The following is a 24,585-nucleotide window of genomic DNA, read 5'->3' as shown; positions in this document are numbered from 1 at the left end:
CAGTGGCCAGGGGCACAGTGGCACTCTTACAGAAGGACAGCAGGTAGAACAGAGCCCTGGTGTGGGCTGGTGGCCTGAATGAGTCCAGTAGGTGGAGCAGCAGCAGTGTGGCGCCCACCCATGCCAGCCTATATGTGGCACCACCGCCTACTCTCCGGGCCTCGGCTTAAATTATTTAGATGATTGGGGCTGTTCCACTGGATGTCATAAGCCCAAGCCCAGGCCTAACAGAGTGCCGGTGTTGCGCAGGAGGCTGGCGAAGGGTGTAGTGTCTATGTGGACCCATTGGGGCCGCTGGCACCAGCGCTGGGCCTTGTCCAGGGTCCAGAGCAGGTCCACCCAGAGGCCCCTGAGGACCAGGTAAAGGCCCACAGCGAAGGAGAGCAGGGAGAGGGTGGTGTAGACATAGCGCCTCAGGCTAGCCCTGTAGATCCAGTAGACCCGGTCAAAGGTCTCCGCCACTAGGATGCCTAGGGAAAACGGACAGGCTTGTCAAAGAGAAGTTCTTTCCCAGCTTTCACTTGCATGTTCTCAAATGGGAAAACACCTAACAAAGGCGCCAGGCACCTACTACCTTGCCTTGTTCAAAGGCACCTAAATATTTTGTCTTGCCCATTTGCCCTCTGAATGGGACACACACAATCCATGTCTCAATTGTATCAAGGCTTAATAATCCTTCTTTAACCTGTCTCCTCCTCTTCATCTACAATGATTGAAGTGCATTTAACAAGTGACATCAGTAAGGGATCATAGCTTTCAACTGGATTCACCTGGTCAGTCAAAGTCATGTAAAGAGCAGGTGTTCTTAATGTTTTGTACACTCAGTGTATATCTGAAAGGTTTGTATTTGTAGATACTTTTCCTGGGGTCCAGTAAAATTAAGGCAGTTGTACAATTTTAAAAACATCACAATACATTTCACAACAGATTTCACAATGCATTGAGTGTGTGCTCCCAGGCCACTACTCTACTAACACATATCTACAACACAAAATCTATGTCTGTGTGTGTGTGTATAGTGCGTATGTTATCATGTGTGTATGCATAAACAACATCTATGGCATAAACTACATTTATGGCAGAAGTTACACCAAGCCAATCAGTGTTGGAACTGAAAGAAGGGCAGACAGGGTAGGGTTTGATTTAGAATTCAGTATAAGAGTTGGGGCTCTCCACTGACCTGTGACGACCCCAGCGACAACCTGGTGAGGGAAGTGGGCAGCGATGAAAACCCTGGAGAGACAGACACACACCTGCACACATCAGAAGACAGCCCACAGGGTCCCGCGGACACACCTGACACACACACACACACACACACACACACGCAGGGAAGGACACAGAGTCAACTACTTTGCAGAGTTGGATCATTCAATCTAGAGAATTGTGTCTAGCAGATAGACTCTGATAAACAACATAGAATTGGTCCTCTTACCAGTTCTTGATGTGACCCCCAAGTTCCTTGAGGATGGTGAGGAGTGATGAGATCATAGCGTAGTAAACCCCTGCAGCACTCATGGCATGACCCGACGGACTTCCTGTGAGAGGAGAACTGCTGTCAAGTACAGTTTTGCTTGAAAAAAAATTGCCAACTGAATGGAATCGAACTGAATCGAACTGCACTCTATACTCTTCTGTAAACTGGTCATCTCTGTATATCCGTCACAAAACCCACTGGTTTATGCTTATTTATTAAACCCTCTTAGGCCTCACTCCTCCCTATCTGAGATATCCACTGCAGCCCTCATCCTCCACATGCAACACCCAGTCTGCCAGTTACATTCTGTTAAAGTATCCCTAAAGCACACACATCCTTGGTTCGCTTGTCTTTTCAGTTCGCTGCAGCTAGCGACTGGAACGAGCTGCAACAAACACTAAAACTGGACAGTTTTATCTCAATCTCTTAATTCAAAGACTCAATCATGGACACTCTTACTGACAGTTGTGGCTGCTTTGTGTGATGTCTTGTTGTCTCTACCTTCTTGCCCTTTGTGCTGTTGCCTGTGCCCAATAATGTTTGTACCCTGTTTTGTACTGCTACCATGTTATGTTGCTACCATGTGTTGCTTTCATGCTATGTTGTGGTCTTAGGTCTCTCTGTATGTGGTGTTGTGTTTTCTCTCTTGTCATGATGTGTTTTTTCCTATATTTGTATTTAATTTATTTTTATTTCTAATCCCCGTCCCCGCAGGTGGTCTTTTGCCTTTTGGTAGGCCATCATTGTAAATAAGAATTTGTTCTTAACTGACTTGCCTAGTTAAATGAAGGTTAAATAAAAAATAATGGAATTTAATTCATTTGAGTTGAAAATACTGCATGGATTCTCCAGAAAGGAAAGTGGTTCTGCCACCAGCAACAGACAAACAGACTCACCTGGACTAGTCTCACAGGTCATAGGGAACTGCCCAATTTGTGGCGCTGATGAGTTGCCATAGTAAGGAGTCTCTTGAACCCACCAATAGGGACGCTCGCCAAACAGGATCCTGTGTAGACATGAGAGAGTTATATATCATGTATCACATATTGAATCCTTCTCTGTCTGGCAACATACGCACTGGAGGGATCATCTGTTAGATTGTTCTCATAGCATAGTTAAATCATTCAGAACCTGCAGTATTTTCATCCTGGAAATATACATATTATATTGTTATTCTTTATCTTAGGATCTGAGCACTGTGATTAGTATTGGTAGTCACCTACCATTTGAAGATAAGGTTGAGCCAGTCTCCCACCACAGCCACCCAGACCTGCTTGATCCCCACTGATTTCCGGCAGGTGGAAACACACAGGGAAGAAAACAAAGAAGGTGTTCCGCAGGTCAGCTACCATGGAAACAAAAAGGAACCAGCTCTGAGTGTCCCTGTAGTGAGTCTGGAGGTATCGTGTGGTGCTAACTCCATAGGCGTGGACGGTGTCCATGGCTGCTCTCTAGTTCACTGTATCTGACAGTCACACTAACGTTAAGAACAGTCTTCGACAACTAGTCTATAGCTGCTGCTGTGTCTGATTTCCTACGTCAGAAGAGCAGAGGTGTCTGCTGAGATGCCCGCTGGCAGTACCATAGTTCTGTGTGTATTGTCTGATAAAGTCAAGAGGTAGTGGTGTGAGGTCTCTGTGCAGCCCTTGTAGTGTGTGCTGCTTGTCTGTCCAGTGCACGCCTGTCACCGCTGCTATCCCTTTTATACCCTGTGTGAACACCTGGTCACTCCACCACGCCTGATCTTTGAACTGGAGAGAGTGGGGAGGGAAAAGAACTGGACAAACATTACATCATGACCGACTGCACTGCAGCCAGCTGACCAGTGCATCACCATGGGGACTACCTGTGGTGTGGTATTGCTGGAAGACCCCCCACACACACACACATGCACACACCTACACACACACCAGTGGCGGCTGGTGGGAGGAGCAATAGCAGGACGGGCTCATTGTAATGGCTGGAATGGAATCAATGGAACGGTATCAAACATATGGAAACCACATGCTTGACGCCGTTCCATTAATTCCATTCCAGCCGTTACAATGAGCCCGTCCTGCTATTGCTCCTCCCACCAGCCTCCACTGAGAGACATATGCATGCACACATACTCATCACCACCGTCACATGTCATGCATGTGCAGGGGCTGCTCCTCCAGTTATCGCTCCCTGCCCTGTTGAGAGCTCAGAGTGAGTAGATACCAGATGAAGTAAATGTGAAGTGTTGCTTTTCCCCCGCCGCCTGATTGCCCTCTTATGGGGCTAATGGAGTTGAACAATAACAAGCGTATGGGTTCAATATGAATCGCTGACCAATTTACCCTTTCAAGAGTTCAATATCCCTCAATGTCTCATTGGTCCATCATTCTTATTTCATTCAATGACTACTTTAAACTACATGTACTCTCTAAGGGTTCCAAAAGGGTTCTTTGGCTGTCTCAATAGGAGAACCCTTTTTGGTTCCATGTAGAACCCTCTGTGGAAAGGGTCCTACTTGGAACCCGAACGTTTTCTACCTGGAACCAAGAATTGTTCTTCAAGGTGTTATCCTATGGGGACAGCCGAAGAACCCTTTTAGGTTCTAGATAGCTCTTTTTTTCTAAGTGTGTGTATGGTTAACCATGTTAAGAAAGATGTATTTTCAGGACATACTACTTAGCATGAGTTGCTGAAAGCCAAAGGAGGGAAAAAAAGAGGACAACATGGAAAACCCCACACTGTACAGGCACGTCGAGCTTGTGATGGAAAAGAGTGTAGCCTCGTTTAGTGAGGCATGGAGGGGAGTGAAGAGGAGGGGAGGAGGAGAGGGTCTGTGTTTACTTCTAGCTGAGTTTTCCCAGCCACCACCCTCCAACCAGCACAAGTTTCCAAGGTGATATGTTATCTGGCCAAGGCCGGCTGACAGACATTAGGCCTGTTCCTTGCCTGATGCTGCTATTGTTTGCTCCACAAACCATAATCTTCCCCAGGGAGCTAAAAATAACACTAGCATGGTCCCACTATGCAGCCCACCACACGTACACACACATCCTACAATTCCCATTTCATATCCGTCCCCCCACCCCTCCAACTGCACTAATGGAGCGGATGGCTTTCCTTTGAGAAACACGTTCAGGGAGGGGGGAGACAAGTGAACGTGTGTGGGGTGGGGAAACCAGGTGAGAGATGCATGATCTAAGTGTGTTTTGTTGAACTCTTCCCTGATGGTAGAATAGGATATATTTTTGAGATATTTATTAATGTAACCTTTGTAAATCCATTACAAAGCTATTGATATTTTCTAGCCAGCTAAGGGACTGCTACTGGTGTGAGATTGAAACTCAAGGAGGCCATTAACTGTGGTTGATCTCTGCTATACAACATGTCACTGTGAAGATGTTTACTCAGTCAAGAGCCTCTTGTTTATGTCTACACAAATACTTGTGTGAATAACAAGGCAATTGTCTTAATTGTGCCATGTTGATTACCAGAGTGCTTTAACCAGGTTTAATAAACAGAGGTAAAACAGAGGTTAAACCAGGCACTCCATCACAAATAATACCCTTGCCATAGAACACATCACCAACATCACTGCCCTGCACACCAAGGTAACATCTGTCCCAGTGGACTGTCCTGATAAACGAGAGAAAAACACACAGTTGTCCAAATACGGAATGTTCAGCCGATGGTTGTCTGCTTTGTATGGAGATCAGGCTTCTGAGCTATGGCTGTTTGGGACTGTGAGTTATGACCTAACCAGGTCTATTAGTTAATGATTACAGACATCCCCAACACATTCATCACAAGTGTGAGGATGCATGATGTATTAGAGAGGAAACCTGTGCAGGTCACCATGCGTTCATTACATTGTCTAGTGTTGCTGTTGTTCACCACGTTACAAAAGGAGGATAATGGTCTCCTGGAGACTTTTAGCACCAGGGAATCACAAGGCTCAGACTTTTGCGGAAATAATGCATTCATGTCAATGGGAGATTTTTGTGAGTTATCCTTGCAGATCACATGGTAGGATTCCTCCCTGAGTTTCTGGACTCTGTCAGCATCCTCTTTCATCAGTTGGAGAGGCTTACCTTTGAGGAAGTTCCAAAGGGTAGTCAAATACTGGGGTCTCACACCATGCATAGGCCTAGATTTCATTAAATTGATGGTTTATTTTAATATGGACGGGTACAAGCACATTGAAATATTGAATAAACAATCATCTGATGTGTATCATCAGCTAGATTAGCGTATTAAAATAGCATCACTGTGTTTACACAATACAATTTAGCCATAAAGTTGAGGTCTTGTTTATAAAGTCATCTGGTCTGTTCAGCATTTATACATCTGTTATAGAAGTTGTTGTTGAAAGAGAAACTAGACTAATTAAGGACTACAGGCTCAAAGGAAGTGTTGCACTATACTATAATGAACCTCAACTTAAAGGCAACTTTCCGTCTATTGCCCTTGAGAATAGGCAGATGAAGCCATAGCGTGTGACACCCATGTTGCTATCGATGTCTCGCCAGGCAGTCTGCCAAGAGAATCCAAATGATAAACAGTCTTGTTATGACAGTAAGGTTCTTTATAGAAACTTCCAACATACTTTCCCAAGTCAGTTCAGACTCCTCACAGTATGCACTGAACCAAGAGACCCTGACATTAAGTATTTTATGCTAGATGTTCTTGTTGCCATAAACAAAAACATTTCCCATGGTTGAAGAGACCTAATAGTTGTGCATGGGTCTTTTATTATGAAATTAAAATCAAACTCAAGTGAACTCAGGTAAATTGCTAAAGATGTGTGATTTTATCTGGCCAGCATTTGATCTAATGTTTTATAGAAATATGTTATCTTTCTATGTAGGCTATCCTGTGTATATTCCTCTATTCAAGTCTTCTTACTGCTTAGTCTAAGTCTAGTAATCTTGGCGTAGACTTTTAAACTCCAAGTGACTCTCAGAATGAAGGTGCCTCTGAAGAGACTGACAACCAGTCTTTGGTCTACCTCTGAGGTCAGTGTGTGGGGGTGCTTACCAGTAACTGGAGCAGCCTACTGGTCATGACTCATGACCGTTATATGGTTAGTGGAGCAGGAAGATCATAGGGCGAGGACATTGGGGTGACGAGCACTAGGCAGCTAAGAGTTTGAATCCAGTGGCAAATGTCCCTGACATTAACACAGATGCAGTTATCTCCTCTTTATTTATCGGGGGGGGGGGGGGGGTTGCTGTGTCAGGAGTCAAGTTGGGAATTTTACAAATTAAGTTCTTTGCTTTCTCCTGAGTGTTTGTTTTTTTGTGCTAATCTTTCTTGTTTTAACCAGGCTAGCCTGCAGGCATGATTTAGAATGGAGGACAAACCAAGGTTTCCTTAGTGTCTGACTGAAATCATGTGAACCCAGATGTGGTAATCTCCATAGGAACGTTCTCTGACACCACTAACTCCAGTGTTGATTCAATGTATCCATTCCCCTCACAGTTCTAACACTTTACCATCTGGTCTGTAACTGAATGTCTACACAGTGAGTGGAATTTATTGAAAGTGGAAGGTCAAATTAAAATAGACATTTTGCAACATAAGTGGGAGCAGACATATGTGTGTGTGTGTGTGTGTATATATATGTATGATGAGTAACCTACACAGCTTTAAGAGGCACTTAGCAGCAGAGCAGAAATCCATTTTACCAAAATGTGGACAAGTTGTGCGTAAGAGGCCTGTTAGCTGCCTGCATGGACATTCCTTCAAATATTTACGATGGCCAGGGAGAGGTCATTTTCAGGTCACCTTTTGTAAGGATTGGAGGCTGCGCCAAGATTTGTTACAAAATCTGTGGGTTGTCCAAGAGGGAACATTACAAAATATTGTGCAACAGACCCTATTGTGCTGTGAAAAAAAATTTGAAGTTAATTCTTATTCAGGCTGTATCACAACCGGCCGTGATTGTCCCATAGGGCGGCGCAGTTGGCCCAGCGTTGTCCGGGTTTGGCCGGTGTAGGCCGTCATTGTAAATGAGAATTTGTTCTTAACTGACCTGCCTAGTTAAATAAAGGTTTAAAAAAAAAGGTATTACAACAAGAACTTCCGTTCCCATGAAGTGAGGAGGGGTGGGGAGTTCATTCACCCACTTTGATCTGGTCTCTGCAGACACCATGGGGAGTAGAAAGACTGTAATAAAAACAGGAAACAGCTGAGGTCCAGCCCATTTTAAACAAATATTTTTATTTGGAGAGACAACTAGACAGATTATTTCTTATGTGTAAGGTAAAAACATAAACAATCAACGGAGAGTCCCAGCTTCCTCCTCATACAGAGTGGTCAGACGAAAGTGAATTAAAAAGCCTCAGTGCAGTGATAAAGTATGCAAATGAGCAGATATAAACCTATACTGTATTGAGTTGAATATATACAGTGAGTGTACTATTTAGAGGGTGAATGGGCAAGACAAAAGATTTAAGTGCCTTTGAACAGGGTATGATAGTAGGTGCCAGGCACACAGGTTTGAGTGTGTCAAGAATGGCAACGCCGCTGGGTTTTTCCACTCTCTACAGTTTCCTGTGTGTATCAAGAATGGTCCACCACCCAAAAGACATCCAGCCAACTTGACACAACTGGAAGCATTGGAGTCAATTTGGGCCAGCATCCCTGTGAAACTCTTTTGACAACTTATAGAGTCCATGTCAAATTAGAAATCCAATATTGTTTCTTAATTATTTCAAATGTTGTCTTGGGCAAGATTCACATTTTCATAAGTCTTTTAGTGTTTAGCGCAGAGCACACTCAGGATTGGGACTGGGGTCTTTTTTTTCACTCTTCAAACTTCATGGTCCCTTCAAACCCATTGTAGGTGAAGGGTTCAATGATTGGGGTGCATGCGTCTTCAGTCAAGCAGGCCATCTTGTTATATTCACAGTTTCCCTCTGACCCTGGACTGATGTACACCCCGTCTGGAGAGTGAATAGACGGGTCCTCATCAAAGTAGTTATGTGGTCTCAGGATCACTCCGCCTCCATTTCCAACGGTAACTGTGTTGGGGATGTCCTCAGCATGAGGAATGTGGAGGAAGCCGGTGGTTACCCAAGCAACCAGGTCCTAGACAAAAAAGCACTAATTTGGTGACTACCAAACCTTCATTTATCAATGACCTGAAAATGTGCAAATCTCAAGAGTGGCAAAATATATGTAAGGACAACGGCCATAAGATCAAAAACACACCTGGTTCTCAATGCTCTCGTCATCCTCAATGTACTTGCTGAAGTCCACTGCTGGTGTCCACATGTTGTTCTGACTGTACAGGCTACTGCTGGTCTGCTCTGAGTCTTTGTGCTTAGTGATGGCCACTTTATACCTGTCAAATAAAATAACAAAAGTTGGTCAAACTGCTTTGCCTTTGGTCTACCTGCAACCTGTGTTTTAGGAAGTAGGACCTTCCTTAGGAGGAGACGGGAGGGAGACTCACCTAGCCCAAGACATGGACTTCTCCTCTGGCTCCGTCTCTGGAAGGCTGTCACCGGTGAAGCTGACCACCTGGAGGCGGTAGGAGCGCTGGTGGCCCCAGCGGTTGGTGCGGTTGCTGGCGATGTGAAGGTAGCGTGGCGTCTTGGTGTCGTAGCGGAGAGCAGCCTCCTTCTCAGTCTTTAGCTGGGCCTCCACCAGCTGAGGAACCATGGCATAGCGCTCCGGCATCCAGGGTAAAGAAACATTCATAAACTTCATGTCCTTGGTCTGGAATACATTCTCAACCCCTGTGGTACAAAATCCCAATTCAAAATTCTAATTATTGGATCATGTTATAATCCTAACATTGAAATGAAAGATAACTCAGACACATCCAGCACCAATGTAACCAACTGGGGTTAAAACCAGGTCTTCAGTGGCCAGAACACATTTATAACTGTGCTTGACCTTTCATCGGTTCATACTAGGTCAAATGTATTGTTCACACTTACCCAACACGTCCAGGTCAACTTTGAAGTTGATGAAATGAGTGTGGATGTTCCCAATAGTATTTTCTGCCACCTGGTGTCCGTATTTGAGATTGCCGTCAACATTGAAAGATGACGATATGTATCCAGTGGCATGCACTTTGGCCTCAACAGAGCCGCTCTGGTAAAAAATGAAGTCCCACAAGTAGTCATAGTTACCTATGGCCGTAATGGTCCTAAAAACTAAGGCACTGTTTACCATGCCTCCATAACTATTGCTGAAAAAGTCCGAGAAGTGTCTTCTGAGAGGACGGCCTGTATTGTGCTCAAAAATGCAAATTGAATTCCTGAATCTATGAGGTGCACTGACGTCAATGTATCGGAAAGTGTCGATGTAGGTTGCCGCGTACGGACAATCCACGCCTCGAACGAGCTCGTGCGCAAAGCGACCTATTCCGATACTAGAGTCCAAAAACTTAGTCAGAATCATGCCGGGTGTGATGGAACCATAAACTGACATTGCCTCTTGAACACTAAGCTCATAAACTATCCTCTCCCCCTTGAAACGAATGTCAAAAACTCTCATACCGGTGAGGGAACTCAGACCAAACGCAAAACTCCATTCGAGATACATGACATGATTATTCTTGACACTGAAGCGTTTACCCTGCGCGTAAAACTGCTGAGGGCTTAAACCGGTGGGTTTACTCCTAGGTTTGAGTGATGCATAGTTCTGGACAGGTTTATACACAATTTTAGTCACTGTCCCGGCATCATATTGTTTTATAAGATCCTCCACACTGTCAAAGTACTGTCCGTTATAAAGTAATCTCTTCACACTCCAAAGAGACGCGTTGGTGCTTTCGTGGTTGATTAAAACTTCCAAACCTACAGGGTGGATGTACATCCCACTCAAATCACGAAAGAAAGATATCCATGTCTGTCTCTCTCCCGATTTGACACCCCGAGGCATGCCTTCGAAACCATTCAGGGTTTTCTCTTTACTGACATCAAAACTTTCTTTCACAATTTTGCCAAGTTTTGTAAATACCTCTTCATTAATAAACTTGAAAATAAGTGCATATTCACCAATGGTGACCGTACGCGCATTGATGGGCAACTCTTCTTTATACCTCTTAACCGTGACATCGCGGTGGTAAATCGGGTTGGGGAGAGGTCCCACCACATATTCTTTAATGTACCCAAGGGTGCCATAGAAAACCACCGCAGTCGCCTCTCTCATCGGTTTGGGCTTATTGTTATCTAGGTAGCCAAGCGCATCCGCTTTCATTGGCAGCAAAACATCAATTAAGAAGAGAAAATTCCCTGAAGGCTTTGTAAACGCATTGACAGAAATATTCAAGTCTTTCTGGTTACTCATATAGTCGCGGACTTTGAGATATTCCTCGGCGGACAGGTCAGCAAACATCCCGCTGCGTTCATTGTGTTTTCCCTTGAAAACATGATGCGGCTTCGAGGAGCATTTGGGCAGCCTACCCGAGTAAAGACATACGATGACAATATTCGCTATTACTGAGATCAGGCCAAAGAGTATCAATATCCATTTAACTAATGAAGTCATTCTCCAAACCACAATCTAAACATCCTGGGGTGTTCTGGATAGAGGAGGCGATTGCGAGGAGCATAACATAAAATTAGGCGCGCAAGTGAATTTGGGATGAGCTACACCCGTCCGTCCCTCCCCCGTGCAGCACCCTCAAGAAATTCAAAGTTCTCGTATACTTTGAATAAAGTTATGCAATTGCCGGGATTTAATCCAATAGTTTTTGGATAAAGGCCAACATTCCTCCTGTGTAAAGTATATTTTACGCACATATTGTATGCTCCCTGTGGAAAGGGCATTGCGTTCCTGTCAACTAAATACTTGTTCAATGGACTTGGTTATGTTGATATATTTTTTTACAGATATTTTATTTGTACATGTAGGCCTAGATAGAAAATTAAATGTGTAACTATTTATACACAAAATGTGGTGTGCAAGAGCATCGTCGTCTTGAAGTTGAAATACACTATAATGGTTATTTTAGTTGGGAAGCCTCTATAAACCAGGCATTACACGCAGACAAAACAATTGATGGTGTTGCTTTTGTTGTTTTTCACTAGCCTGGGTCTCACTGCACTGTCGAAAAACACCTTAATCTGATGTGTCTGTTGTGGCCCGCCGTGTTTCCTGGACCCTGGTGGGAATAGTTTTCCGTTTCGGAACGCAGCCAACATTCTCTTCCCAACATTTGATGTAAGTGGAAAGCCACAAGTCTTGGCAGCCTTTCTGAAATTACTCAGTTTGAAGTAGGTTTATAGTGTATAGCGCTCCTCACTTTTTCTTTCTGAGGCAAGCCGTAAAAGGAGCTCTCTTATTCTAACCAACAAACACAGCTATAACTCTTAGTTGCTACATCCAATTTTGGATATAGGCATTAAAATAATGATATAGCCTATACCCATTGATTCATGAGTAATAGGCTACGTTATAAATGCCTCATGAGCTAGTTCAACTGTCGTAGACCTACCCCATCAGAAGCCAAAATATAAGCTTGTTTGACACCAATGTTTGTAAACAATGTAGGTCTAAATGTAAACGAACAATGCATACCCTCAAAACATGGCTAGCAGAGACAGTTTTGTATTAGCAACTGATAATTATGAGCTTATATGGTATTGAAGCAGGGAGAACAGGGTTCCTGATGATCATTTTGGCCTTCCTGCGACACCTGGTGTGGTAGGTGTCCTGTAGGGCAGGCAGTGTTATTGACTATCGCTGTGGAGATAGTTATTGACTATCTCCACGGCGGCCCTGTTGATGAGAATGGGGGCATGTCCAGCCTTGTTCCTCCTGAAGTCCACAATCAGCTCCTTTGTTTTGCCAACGTTGAGGGAGAGGTTGTTTACCTGGCACCACGCCGTCAAAGTGCCTTCCTCCTAGCTGTAAACTCTCTTGTCGTTGTTGGTAATCAGGCCTACTACTGTCGTGTTGTCAGCAAACTTGATGATGGAGTTGGAACTGTGTGAGGCCACACAGTCGTGTGTATACAGGGAATACAGAAGGGGACTGAGGACGCACCCTTGTGGGACCCCTGTGTTGAGAATCAGTGTCGACGAGGTAATGTTGCCTACCTTCACCACCTGGGGGTGTCCCGTCAGGAGATCAAGGACCCAGTTGCAAAGGAAGGAGTTCAGTCCCAGGGCCGTGAGCTTTGTAATGAGCTTATAGGGCACTATGGTATTGAAGGCCGAGCTGTAGTCGATGAACAGCATCCTCACATATGCATTCCTTTTGTCCAGGTGGCTAAGGGTAGTGTCCAGTGCAATGGCGATTGCGTCGTCCGTGGAACTGTCAGGTCGGTAGGCGAATTGGAGAGAGTCGAGTGTGTCAGGGAGGGAGGTGGTGATATGGTCATTGACTAGCCTCTTTAAGTACTTCATGATAATGGAAGTGAGTGCTACTGGTTGGTAGTCATTCAGTTCAGTTACTTTCCCTTTCTTGGGCACAGGGATGATAGTGGATATCTTGAAGCAGGTGGGTATAGCGGCCTGACCTAGGGAGAGAAAATGTCAGAGAAGACAACAGCCAGCTCGTCTGCACATGCTCTGAGGGCAGGGCTAGCAATGCCGTTTGAGCTGGCAGCCTTGTGAGGGTTAAACCATTTGAATGAGTTACATATGTCCTCAGTGGATACTGGGTGTGTAGCCCACGTTGTCATCAGGGCTCTCCTTGGCAGCTTAGGGTCATTGTGCTCGAATCATGAGAAAAAGGTGTTTAGCTGGTCCGGTAGTGGGGCATTGGTGACCGCGATATGGATGGCTTTCTTTTTTATGCTTCAACTAAGGAATCTAGCTTTAATTTCAGGATTAACTGGTATACTTGGATACATTTTATTCCCCATATTCTATTGATCTAATACAACAACACAATTCATAATTATAAAAATTGTAAAAAAAAAATTGCTGAGGGCACCCAAAACGCTAGGCTGCATGTGTGGGTATCGATGTGGGTATCGATGTGGGTATGGAGAACTGCGAGCCTCTGCGGCCCCTCGTGACGATTTCAGAATTGTTTTCTGGCTCCCACCCCCATCAAAAGTTGCCCATCCCTGACCTATATATTTTCTAGCCTTTGAGCTTCCTGCCATTCGACTTAGATTTACTGAGATATGTTTCTATAATTCACTAATGTATTCCTGGCCAGGGCACGAGCTGCGTGGCCCACTCATATTCCTTCTCCTATGAGACCTCTCTGCCTTGTGAGAACTTTCAGATGTTGTATTCCAGGGAAACACAACAATTCGCATCTCAGGAGGAACTCCGATAACTTGTAGCAAATTCAATGTCTGTTTATAAAAGAAAACCAAGAATTGTAGATCACTCTGAGTATATTGGTGTCACTTTCGTTGTAACGAGGAGACCAAGGCGCAGCGTGATATGAATACATTCTTCTTTAATGAAAATGAAGAACACTTAAAGCACCGATCATGTCACTAGCATACAAATTAAGACCCTCGATTTTATTGGAAAGGAGCATCAAGTTCATCACTGCACTTTCAGCACCCTGTAGTGTAGACAACTGCATGCTTTACCAAGTTGCAGTGGGAGGACCACACAACATGCAAATCTACCTCAACGTGATGAATATTCTGTCAAATTGCGTAAGAAATCATTTCCACCGCAATTTGTCGCACAATTAATTTTACCCGACACAAAGGGCCCACCATGTCATACAAAGAAATTGTAAACATTTACAAAATTATTAAGGACACATCCTGTTTCTATTACACTTGTCGTGATGTATTTCTATACGGCAGGCCTTTCCTCACATAAAAACTGTTGATGGATACATGGTTATAGGATAACTTTAATCTACTACAGCGGTATTCTACTCAATTACCCTAAGAAGTCTGGAGCCTGCTGGTTTTCTGTTCTACTTGATCATTAATTGCACCCACCTGGTGTCCCAGGTCTAAATCGGTCCCGGATTAGAGGGGAACGATGGAAGAAAAGGAAACAAATAATTGGCATTGGCTTCGAGGTCCAGGGTTGAGTTTGAGGGCACTACATTATGCACTCGAGTAGTGGTGGTATAGAGATAGGGAAGTGCACCCAAGAGGTAATGTATAACAGGCTAAATAATGGGAAATAATCTAGAATTGGCTGCTGGTTGGTCAAGGGCAGGGTTGTGTAGGTTACTTTCTAAATGTAATCTGTTAAATAATGTAATTTTGGGATTACCCAAACTCAGTAATGTAGTATGATTAATTTCAGTTTGGATTACTTTCCCCTTGAGGCATTAGAAGACGAAAAGGACACATCAAACACATTTGGTGTGTCATCATAGTGGTCTCTGACTTGTGGTTAGACACACTCAGGTGGATCAAATTTAAACTTGAGCATCGGTGTACACATCACTGACAAACTGAAATGGTCCACCCACACAGACAGTGTTGTGAAGAAGGCGTGACAGCGCCTCTTCAACCTCAGGAGTCTAAAGAAATTTGGCTTGACACATAAAACCCTCACAAACTTTTATAGATGCACAATTGAGAGCATCCTGTCGGGCTGTATCACCGCCCACAACCGCAAAGCTCTCCAGAGGATGGTGTGGTCTGCCAAACGCATTACCGGGGGCAAACTTCCCAACCTCCTGGACACCTACAGCACCCGATGCCATAGGCAGGTCAAATAGATTGTCAAGGACACCAACTACATAAATAAATATTCAGACCCTTTGCTATGAGACTCGAAATTGAGCTCCGGTGCATCCTGTTTCCATTGATCATCCTAGAGATGTTTCTACAACTTGATTGGAGTCCACCCGTGGTAAATTCAATTGATTGGACATGATTTGGAAAGGCACACAACTGTCTATATAAGGTTCCATAGCTGACAGTGCATGTCAGAGCAAAAACCAAGCCATGAGGTTGAAGGAATTGTCCGTACAACTCCGAGACAGGATTGTATCAAGGCACAGATCTGGGGAAGGGTACCAAAACATTTCTACAGCATTGAAGGTCCCCAAGAACATAGTGGTCTTCATCATTCTTAAATGGTTTGGAACCACCAATACACTTCCAAGAGCTGGCCACCATAATTTGCAAATAAATTCATTAAAAATCCTACAAAGTGATTTTCTGGATTTTTTTTCTCCATTTTGTCTGTCATAGTTGAAGTGTACCTATAATGAAAATTACAGGCCTCTCTCATCTTTTTAAGTGGGAGAACTTGCACAATTGGTGGCTGACTAAATACTTTTTTGCCCCACTGTATATACATAAACTCGGCAAAAAAAAGAAGTCCTCTCACTGTCAACTGTGTTTATTTTAAGCAAACTTAACGTGTTAATATTTGTATGAACATAGCAAGAATCAACAACTGAGACAAACTGAACAAGTTCCACAGACATGTGACAAGCAGAAATGGAACAATGTGTCACTGACCAGAAGTAACACACAGTGTCTGGTGTGGCCACCAGCTGCATTATGTACTGCACTGAATCTCCTCCTCATTGACTGCTCCAGATTTGCCAGTTCTTACTGTGAGATGTTACCCCACTCTTCCACCAAGGCACCTGCAAGTTCCCAGACATTTCTGGGGGGGAATGGCCCAAGCCCTCACCCCCCAATCCAATAAGTCCCAGATGTGCTCAATGGGATTGAGATCCGGGCTCTTCGCTGGCCACGGCAGAACACTGACATTCCTGTCTTGCAGGAAATCACGCACAGAACGAGCAGTATGGCTGGTGGCATTGTCATTCTGGAGGGTCATGTCAGGATGAGCCTGCAGGAACGGTACCACATGAGGGAGGATGATGTCTTCCCTGTAACACACAGTGTTGAGATCGCCTGCAATGTCAACAAGCTCAGTCCGATGATGCTGTGACACACCGGCCCAGACTATGATGGACCCTCCACCTCCAAATCGATCCCACTCCAGAGTACAGGTCTCGGTGTAATGCTCATTCCTTCAACGATAAACGCGAATCCGACCATCACCTCTGGTGAGACAAAACTGCGACTCGTCAGTGAAGAGCACTTTTTGCCGGTCCTATCTGGTCCACCGACGGTGGGTTTGTGCTCATAGGCAACGTTGTTGCCGGTGATGTCTGGTGAGGACCTGCCTTACAACAGGCCTACAGCCATCAGTCCAGCCTCTCTCAGCCTATTGCGGACAGTCTGAGCACTGATTGAGCGTTCCTGGTGTAACTCGGGCAGTTGTTGTTGCCATCCTGTACCTGTCCCGCAGGTGTGATGTTCGGATGTACCACTCCTGTGCAGGTGTTGTTACACATGGTCTGCCACTGCGAGGATGATCAGCTGTCTCCCTGTAGCGCCGTCTTAGGCGTCTCACAGTACGGACATTGCCATTTATTGCCCTGTCCACATCTGCAGTCCTAATGCCTCCTTGCAGCATGCCTAAGGCATGTTCACGCAGATGAGCAGGGACCCTGGGCATCTTTCTTTTGGTGTTTTTCAGAGTCAGTAGAAAGGCCTCTAGTGTCCTAAGTTTTCATATCTGTGACCTTAATTGCCTACCGGTCTGTAAGCTGTTAGTGTCTTAATAATATAGCTAGATATATAAATGTGTATTTAACAAATTAAATATCCTCATAGTTCTGCAGATAGGCCGATTGTTGTAACGAGGAGACCAAGCCGCAGCATGATGAGAATACATTCCTTTTTATTAAAGGAAGAACACATAAACAAACTTAACAAAACGAACGTGAAGCTATAACCACTGGTGCTGACACAGGCAACTAATATGTGACAGAATAACCCACCAAAACCAGGACCAAGCAGTGTGAAAGGGAGGAACAGCGCTTGGTGGAAAAATGGACCCGGGAGAAGGATGAGTGGGTGACAACCTGGGAGGAGATAGAGAGGTGGTTGATCGATCCAGGGAGTGCCAGAGCCCACCCTGGATTCAATGGAACAGTGCGAGGAGGGATACAGGAGAATGGAGGAAAGGTGACGATATAAGGGTACACGGCTAGAGGCAGCCCCAAGATTTGTAGGAGGAGACCTGAGCCAACTCCTCGTGCTTACCATGGGGAGCGTGTAACTGGTCAGGCACCGTGTTATGCAGAGATGCTCATGGTGTCTCCAGTGCGCTCTATTCCAGCTAGGCATCCAGCCTGGAAGGAGGGTGCCGGCTCAGCACTCCTGGTCTCCAGTATACCTCCTTGGACCAGGATATCCTGCGCCGGCTCTGCGTACTGTGTCTCCGATAAGTCTGCACAGCACAGTGCGTCCTGTGCCAGCGCCCTGCATTTGCAGGGCGAAAATAAATATCCAGCCAGGACGGGTTGTGTCAGCTCTCCACTCCAGGCCTCCAGTGCACCTCCACAGTCCAGTACGTCCTGTGCCTGCTCCCCGCACTCTCCCTGATGTGCGTGTCCCCAGCCCGGTACCACAAGTTCCGGCACCACGCACCAGGCCTCCTGTGCTCCTCCAGAGCCCAGTACGTCCTGTTCCTCCTCCCCGCACTCGCCCTGAGGTGCGTGTACCCAGCCCGGTACTACCAGTGCCGGCACCACACACCAGGCCTATAGTGCGCCTCGGCAGTCCAGTACGCCCTGTTCCTCCTCCCCGCACTCGCCATGAGGTGCGTGTCCCCAGCCCGGTACCTCCAGTGCCGGCATCACGCACCAGGCCTACAGTGCGCCTCGCCAGTCCAGAGCGTCCGGCGACAGGCCACAGTCCGGAACCTCCTGCGACGGGCCACAGTCCGGAACCTCCCACGATGGGCCACAGCCCGGGGTCTCCAGCGACGGTCCCCAGCCCTCAGTGTAAAGAAGGGGGTGCGGCGTCCAGAATCTAAGCCGCCACCAAGGTTAGATGACCACCCAGACCCTCCCATATATGTTTAGGTTTGCGGCCGGGGGTCCGCACCTTTGGGGGGGAGGGTACTGTCACGCCCTGACCTTAGTATTCTTTATTATTTTGGTTAGGTCAGGGGGTGACGAGGGTAATATGTGTTTTTGTCCTGTCTAGGGTTGTTGTATGTTTATGGGGTTGTTTCTAGTCTAGGTGTTTTTATGTCTATGGTTGCCTAGATTGGTTCTCAGAGGCAGCTGTTTATCATTGTCTCTGATTGGGGACCATATTTAGGTAGCCATATTCCTTGGGTATTTGTCTATGGTTAGTTGCATGTAAGCACTCGTTATATATAGCTTCACGCTCGACTTGTATAGTTTGTTTAACTGCCAATTAACAAATTCTTGTTCTTATCATATAACCTAACCTATCCAGTGTAAACTATCAGCAAACTTGTCTCGAGACCATGAGAACCAGATTGGGCAAATTCGAAATTTATCGCAACACTGCGTGACAAAACTATCAGTAGAGCGGAAAATGCCATGGAAACGCATTGACCTTTATTCAGTACATGAAACTTGATCACACACCACATTTTATCCACACAGAAAGTGTCTGATGGAAACACATCTGGTGGGGAAAGGCTTTTTTAATGCAGATTTGATCACATTTGTATGAATATCTGTTGCAAATTAGATAGAAACCTAGCGATGAAGTATTTTGCCCCCTCATTCTGAGGTTAATAATTTTCACAGCAAGGCTTGAATTCAAATACACAAGCTCTTTGAGACACGACAACAGTTTCCGCATATACAACAGGTGAGAAACCATGTCATTCTCTCAAGGATGTATTAAGTAAAAATATTCATTCTTAAAACAAAATTACAATTAAGGGAGAGATACAGTAAAGACACTTCTCTCATCACGTAGCATCTGGATGTGAGAAAATTACAGATCTGGCTTTTAACACAATTGAAACTCCCAAGATCAGAGTGGGAGTGGATGGGCATTACATATTGTGCTGGAAACAGGACATAGTCCTTCACAATGTACTTGTGAGTAGTCCCTTAAGTAAAACTAAATAAAAATAACTGACAGGACTGCAAGCTACACTATGGCTAAAATGCAGACTGAGGATTCCCACACACTCACCTTGACAATCTCACATACAGCTAATTTTAGTTACCACCAAGCACTTCAGAATCCTAAAAATAATTCATTAAAAACAAAACTAAACATAAAACAGACAAAGTATACCCATGAAACTCTCATGACAGTTTCCAGACAAGACATATACACTACAAGCACATGGACACAAAAAAAGTTTCATCTGACCTCCTTACCAACTTTGTGGAGGCCGGCCATGTTTGAGTTCAGTTCAAGCCCGCTTGATTGGTCGACATGGAGAAAAATCCATAATCAAGGTACAACCTTCTCACAAGTCCTGGAAACATGGAGATCATTTCAAAGTCCACCTTGAGGGAATTGATGATAATAGTCCAGAACAAAGCCCCCGTTACAGTCAATGGCTGCATTCACACAGGCAACCCAATTTGGAGCTTTGTTCCACTAATTAATTGGTCTTTTGACCAATCACATTTCTATTCAAAGCTTATCTGATTGGGCAAAAGACTAATTAGTGGAAAAATATATATCTAAATGCTGCCAATGTGGCTGTTACTAGGAGTTGGTGAGAAGAGGATAAGTGGAGTGTTCAGTAGAGGGCTTCATTGTTGCTGCTTCGTGGCCTCTTGATCTTCTCTATGTTTTTCAGGATCATGTCATGTAATGTCACCTGCAAGCAGATGGGGTTTGGTTATTACGGTAAACAAATATCTGCACCAGAACATGACAGGCTAACAACATAGTTGATACAACTTGGTTGAACAGAGCCAGAACAGTGTGCATGTATTGCTCACATATTGATTCCTCAGCTCTGACACAATGATCTTGAGGCTGATATATTCCTTCTCGTCTATTTCAGTCACCGTGCGCTGGTAGTCCTCCTGCAGACAGACGGATGGTCAACAACAAGAGGACTCAGGGCAGCAGATTGGATGTGGATGTAAACAGTATGCAGTTAACACTTACCACATGAGGGTACTTTGTAATTTTTGAGACTAGCTTCGCTCTGGTGATGTAATACCTGTTGAAAACAAATGTTTGAGACAGTGCAAGCAACCGTTTAAGATTCATAAGGGATTTTTGTGAAGTAAATAAAAACACAAGGTAGTGTATAATGTGGCATACCTGGAAATTTGGTCCAGGTAAGAGGCTGCCTCTCCTTCCACAGTCCTGAGCTCAGCAACAGTTTCCTCCTGTAAACAGAAACAACAAGGCCAGCATCATCTGACAGAAAGGCAAAAGAGCGCAAGTACTGCCCCCTAGTGTTGGAGATTTGTTCATGTTTGGAAAAGTAGACCAGAAGCTAGACATGTGAATGTCTCCGCACTCATACTGATGGGAAAGTATAATACCTGGATGGATACACCAAAGTTGTTACCATCCTCTATTCTGGGGATTAAGAGCTGGACCCACATTTTGACCTGAGAGTGAGAGACATACAGATGAGACAGTCATTTCTTAACAGTAGATCTCCACTAAGCAATTCAGAGTGGGAGAGCCCTCAAAAAGCAATCAAATAAATCCCTCAAAGAAAAATGGCTGTGTTTGTGGGTACATACTGTGTTGCATTTCTCTATGAGGGTTCTTATTTCTGGCTTGACTCTTTCGATCAGGTCCACCAGCTGGCCGTTGCTCTTTATCATCCCCCCTGACATGCCAAACACCTTAGGGCTATCTAGAGAGGTGGGATTGAGAGGTCAAACATCCAAGCAGCTTCTAGCTAATATAGAATATTGCAAATCAGTCAAGTGTAGTCTACTCTTCTATCAAGAAATGTATTGAAGATGAATGGTTCTGGCATAAGTCGGCATTGACAGACATTAAGAGATATCAACAAGCGTATTTTATAGTACAGCAATGCCATCAGACTTACTATGTAAGTATTAAATGGCATGACAACAGGCAATAGGGTTTACATAGGGTTTACCTTGACAGTTATCATCATCTAGTCCATCTTCCATTTTCCGTTTTCTGGAATTTTGCTATAAACATTAACCTCGGGTTAACATAGGCATTACTTCTGTTACAGGTAGGTCTCCCTAGATCAAAGGGATTCCACATTTTTCTACCTCGAACAGTAATGGTCAAGAGCTTTGAGCACAGTGACCTGCTGAGAGTCAATGAGCCATTCTGTTTATGTCTCATTAAAATTCTTTCACAGTGTTATGTTAAAGTGAGGGAGAGACTACTGGTGTTGGCTCTCCACCACTTTGTTCAGGGTAGTCTCTTTTCAGATGTGGAACATACCCTTGTGATCAGACTAATGAAGTTGTTAGGCAGCGCCAATATAAACAAATGCTTGCTAACTGTGGTTGCAGGTCTTTGTTCCAGCCAAGCAGTAACACACCCAATTCTACTTTTCATAGTCTTCAATCAAGATCTGATTTGCTAAATCAGGTGTTATCTGTAACCATGGGGGCGTCAGGTAGTCTAGTGGTTAGAGCATTGGGCCACTAACCAAAAGGTTGCTAGATTGAATCCCTGAGCTGACAAGGTAAAAATCTGTCATTTTGCCCCTGAACAAGGCAAAACCCACTAGGCTGCCATTGTAAGAAAAATAAATCTTATTTAACTGACTTGCCTAGTTAAATAAAAAATTCAACATGTAATTGACTAAATCATGTTTGGTATTGAATGTATAAACTTTCATGACACTGATTTGATGCAAATGAGAATCCATGAACTTACCACTTCTACTCCATCATGGCTATTGTTGAGAATGATTGGGTCTGGTACTTTGATGTTTATCTCTGAGTGGATCTCTTTCAGGTCTGCGACATTCAGAATGGGCTCCTGGAAAGGATGAAGAAATCAAATCAAAGTATTTGTCACATGCTTCGTAAACAACAGGTGTGGACTAACAGTGAAATGCTTACGGGCCCTTCCCAAAAATGGAGAGAAATTGAAAATTAATATAGCGTGGAATAATTAAAATGAGTAACGATAACTTGGCTATACTGACTCAATGTGCAGGGGTACGAGGTAATTGAGGTAGATATGCACATACGTTGGGGTAAAGTGACTAGGCAACAAGATAGATAATAAACAGTAGCATGTTATGAGTCAAAAGAGAGTGCAAAAGGTTCAATGCATATAGTCCAGGTAGCTATTTGGTTAACTATTTAACAATCTTATGGCTTGGTGGTATAATCTGTTCAGGGTCCTGTTGGTCCCAGACTTGGTGCAATGGTACTGCTTAACGTGCAGTAGCTGAGAGAACAGTCTGACTTAGGTGGCTGGAGTACTTGACAATTTTTAGGGCCTTCCTCTGACACCGCCTGGTATCGAGGCACTGAAAGGTAGTGCGTACAACCCAGTGCTTGCGGTCGGATGCCAAGCCGTTGCCATACCAAGCAGTGAAGCAGCCAGGCAAGATGCTCTCAATAGTGCAGCTGTAGAACTTTGAGTATCAGAGGGCCCATGCCAAATATTTTCAGCCTCCTCAATGGGGAAGAGGCGTTGTCATGCCTTCCTCACAAATGTGTTGGCGTGTGGAGTAGAGCTGGGTGATATGGACAAAAATCCACAGCACAATAAATTGCCTAAATTGATGCAATAATGATAAGTTATAACAATGTGCACTAGATATTTTTTTATTTTTATCTACTACTGGTTTGATGGTTGTAGCCATCAACTGTCCCATTAAAAATCACCCATATTAGCAAATGTATTTAACTTAAAATTTCTCTAGTATAGGCTACTTATTGTAATGATTGATATCAGTAAAATTCTTGTGATTGGTGTTGATAATTTTCAGTTTATCGTCCCAGCTCTAGTGTGGACCATGTTAATTAGTGATATGGACACAGGAACTTCAGGCTCTCAACCCGCTACACTACAGCCACGTCGATGGAGGCGTGCTCGGCCCTCCTTTCATGTAGTCCATGATCAGCTCCTTTGCCTTGCTGATGAGGGAGAGGTTGTTGTCCTGGCACACAACAAGGGTGGTGCCAGGACAACACATCACAGCTGACAACACATCATGTCAGCTGTGACAGTACTTAAGGGGCTCTGGATTAACCTAGATTCTATTTTGACAAAGAAATGTACAACAATACAATCCCTGTTAATAGAATATGAATTACCTTCAGAAAGCTGTCAAGTTCCAGCAACTTTTTGGGGAAAAAGTCTGCAACCAGGTTTTCAGCCTAGTAAAGAACAAAGATTTTTTTAAATGAATAGTCACGTGTGCACCAGCATCAGTATATACATGATGCCTCCTAACAGTCATTTGTGGTTGTTGGTCAAATTTTTAAAATAGAAGACTAGGACCATCAAAAAACTAAAATAAGAACATGTTGACATAATATTGATACTCACCTCACCCGTGATCCGCTCTCTGAAGGCGTCAACCTATGAGAAAATAATAATAATAACTCTTTACGAACACATCTTATGACATGTGATAGAAAAACCACGTAGAATGACAGTCCAATAACACCACGTGCCATTTGATGGAAGCAGCTGTTCTTACCACCTGCTTTTTTTCCGTCGTGTCTTTATCTGTAGCTAGTAGGCGACCTATCTAGTTAAGTTTGTTCAAATGCTAATGTTATCGCTCTCCCCAAGAACTGGTAGTGTTATAGCAGATGAAGTGGGAAATATTTAGTTACTAACGTACTAGCTAAGTTTCTGCAGAAAAAGACAGCCCTCGTGCGCGGTGCGGAATACTATACACAAACAAACAAATCGGTACTGTCCAGTCTCAACAGGATAGATAAACAAACACCACTTGACTGAGCCAGATTATCTAATAAAACATTCATAGATGATAATAATATGCTAATAACGTAGCTAGCTACTATAAGCAATGAGCAAAATGTAGCTAATCTCCCTAGCTAGGCCTGGCAAGCATTCTCAATTATTCAACTCCTGCGTCAAAGTAATTGTGAAAACATTACCTTTGTTTTGAGGTCATTGTCTACCTTAATGCCCTTTGAAGACATAATTTGAAATAAATCAAATTAGCTGATATAAACAACAAAAAAGCGGTTTAAGTGGGTCGTTGTTGCTTTTGCCGCACACTGCTTCGAAATCAAGTTATGACGTAGAAAAGGTGCGACTCGTAAAACAACCACGTGGACCAAAAAAAGTATCATTAGCTATTTGTCTCGTGGATTATTTTAAAATACAAGATTATATATTGATTTAAAAAAGTTACGTCCGTGTGTTACATTAACGGTGTGTCCATGTTTATTTTTTGGGCAACATTGATTCAAATATGCTTTTCTGTCACGTGATCATATGGGTGTGTTTA

General features: G+C 44.1%; 3 protein-coding genes across 3 annotated transcripts; all 3 read right to left on the bottom strand.

Moving 5' to 3' along the window:
- Positions 1-204: 204 nt before the first annotated feature.
- LOC135555592 (glucose-6-phosphatase catalytic subunit 1-like) lies at positions 205-3,171 on the bottom strand. Its single transcript, XM_064988168.1, is given in 6 exon segments — positions 205-470; positions 1,181-1,233; positions 1,436-1,538; positions 2,374-2,483; positions 2,701-2,771; positions 2,773-3,171. Coding segments are annotated over 6 exon segments (750 nt in total). The 5' UTR covers positions 2,920-3,171.
- Positions 3,172-7,655: 4,484 nt separating this feature from the next.
- LOC135555590 (primary amine oxidase, liver isozyme-like) lies at positions 7,656-11,071 on the bottom strand. The gene is made up of 4 exons (XM_064988162.1): positions 9,403-11,071; positions 8,913-9,198; positions 8,669-8,801; positions 7,656-8,545 (listed from the first exon to the last, which is right to left on the bottom strand). The coding sequence occupies exons 1-4, from the start codon at positions 10,958-10,960 to the stop codon at positions 8,261-8,263; spliced, it is 2,262 nt and encodes a 753-aa protein (XP_064844234.1). The 5' UTR covers positions 10,961-11,071; the 3' UTR covers positions 7,656-8,260.
- A 7,677-nt stretch (positions 11,072-18,748) lies between these two features.
- On the bottom strand, positions 18,749-24,391 carry LOC135555588 (proteasome activator complex subunit 3-like). Its single transcript, XM_064988159.1, has 11 exons — positions 24,230-24,391; positions 23,649-23,681; positions 23,414-23,476; positions 22,017-22,121; positions 21,256-21,310; positions 20,888-21,003; positions 20,681-20,749; positions 20,454-20,521; positions 20,295-20,349; positions 20,123-20,209; positions 18,749-19,998 (listed from the first exon to the last, which is right to left on the bottom strand). The coding sequence occupies exons 1-11, from the start codon at positions 24,272-24,274 to the stop codon at positions 19,918-19,920; spliced, it is 777 nt and encodes a 258-aa protein (XP_064844231.1). The 5' UTR covers positions 24,275-24,391; the 3' UTR covers positions 18,749-19,917.
- Positions 24,392-24,585: the final 194 nt, after the last annotated feature.

This window comes from Oncorhynchus masou, chromosome 15, assembly GCF_036934945.1.
Source record: "Oncorhynchus masou masou isolate Uvic2021 chromosome 15, UVic_Omas_1.1, whole genome shotgun sequence".
In the NCBI taxonomy this organism is placed as follows: Eukaryota; Metazoa; Chordata; class Actinopteri; order Salmoniformes; family Salmonidae; genus Oncorhynchus; species Oncorhynchus masou.
This window is presented reverse-complemented; position numbering and strand designations above follow the sequence as displayed.

Coding starts and splice junctions, on each gene's coding strand:
- LOC135555590 (XM_064988162.1), bottom strand. CDS start 10,960: ATGACTTCATTAGTTAAATGGATATTGATACTCTTTGGCCTGATCTCA. Junction 8,802..8,912: donor AAGTCCATGTCTTGGGCTAG/GTGAGTCTCCCT, acceptor TTTATTTGACAG/GTATAAAGTGGCCATCACTA. Junction 8,546..8,668: donor ACGAGAGCATTGAGAACCAG/GTGTGTTTTTGA, acceptor TTTTTTGTCTAG/GACCTGGTTGCTTGGGTAAC.
- LOC135555588 (XM_064988159.1), bottom strand. CDS start 24,274: ATGTCTTCAAAGGGCATTAAGGTAGACAATGACCTCAAAACAAAG. Junction 21,311..22,016: donor GCCATGATGGAGTAGAAGTG/GTAAGTTCATGG, acceptor TAATGTTTATAG/CAAAATTCCAGAAAACGGAA. Junction 20,522..20,680: donor ACTTTGGTGTATCCATCCAG/GTATTATACTTT, acceptor TTCTGTTTACAG/GAGGAAACTGTTGCTGAGCT.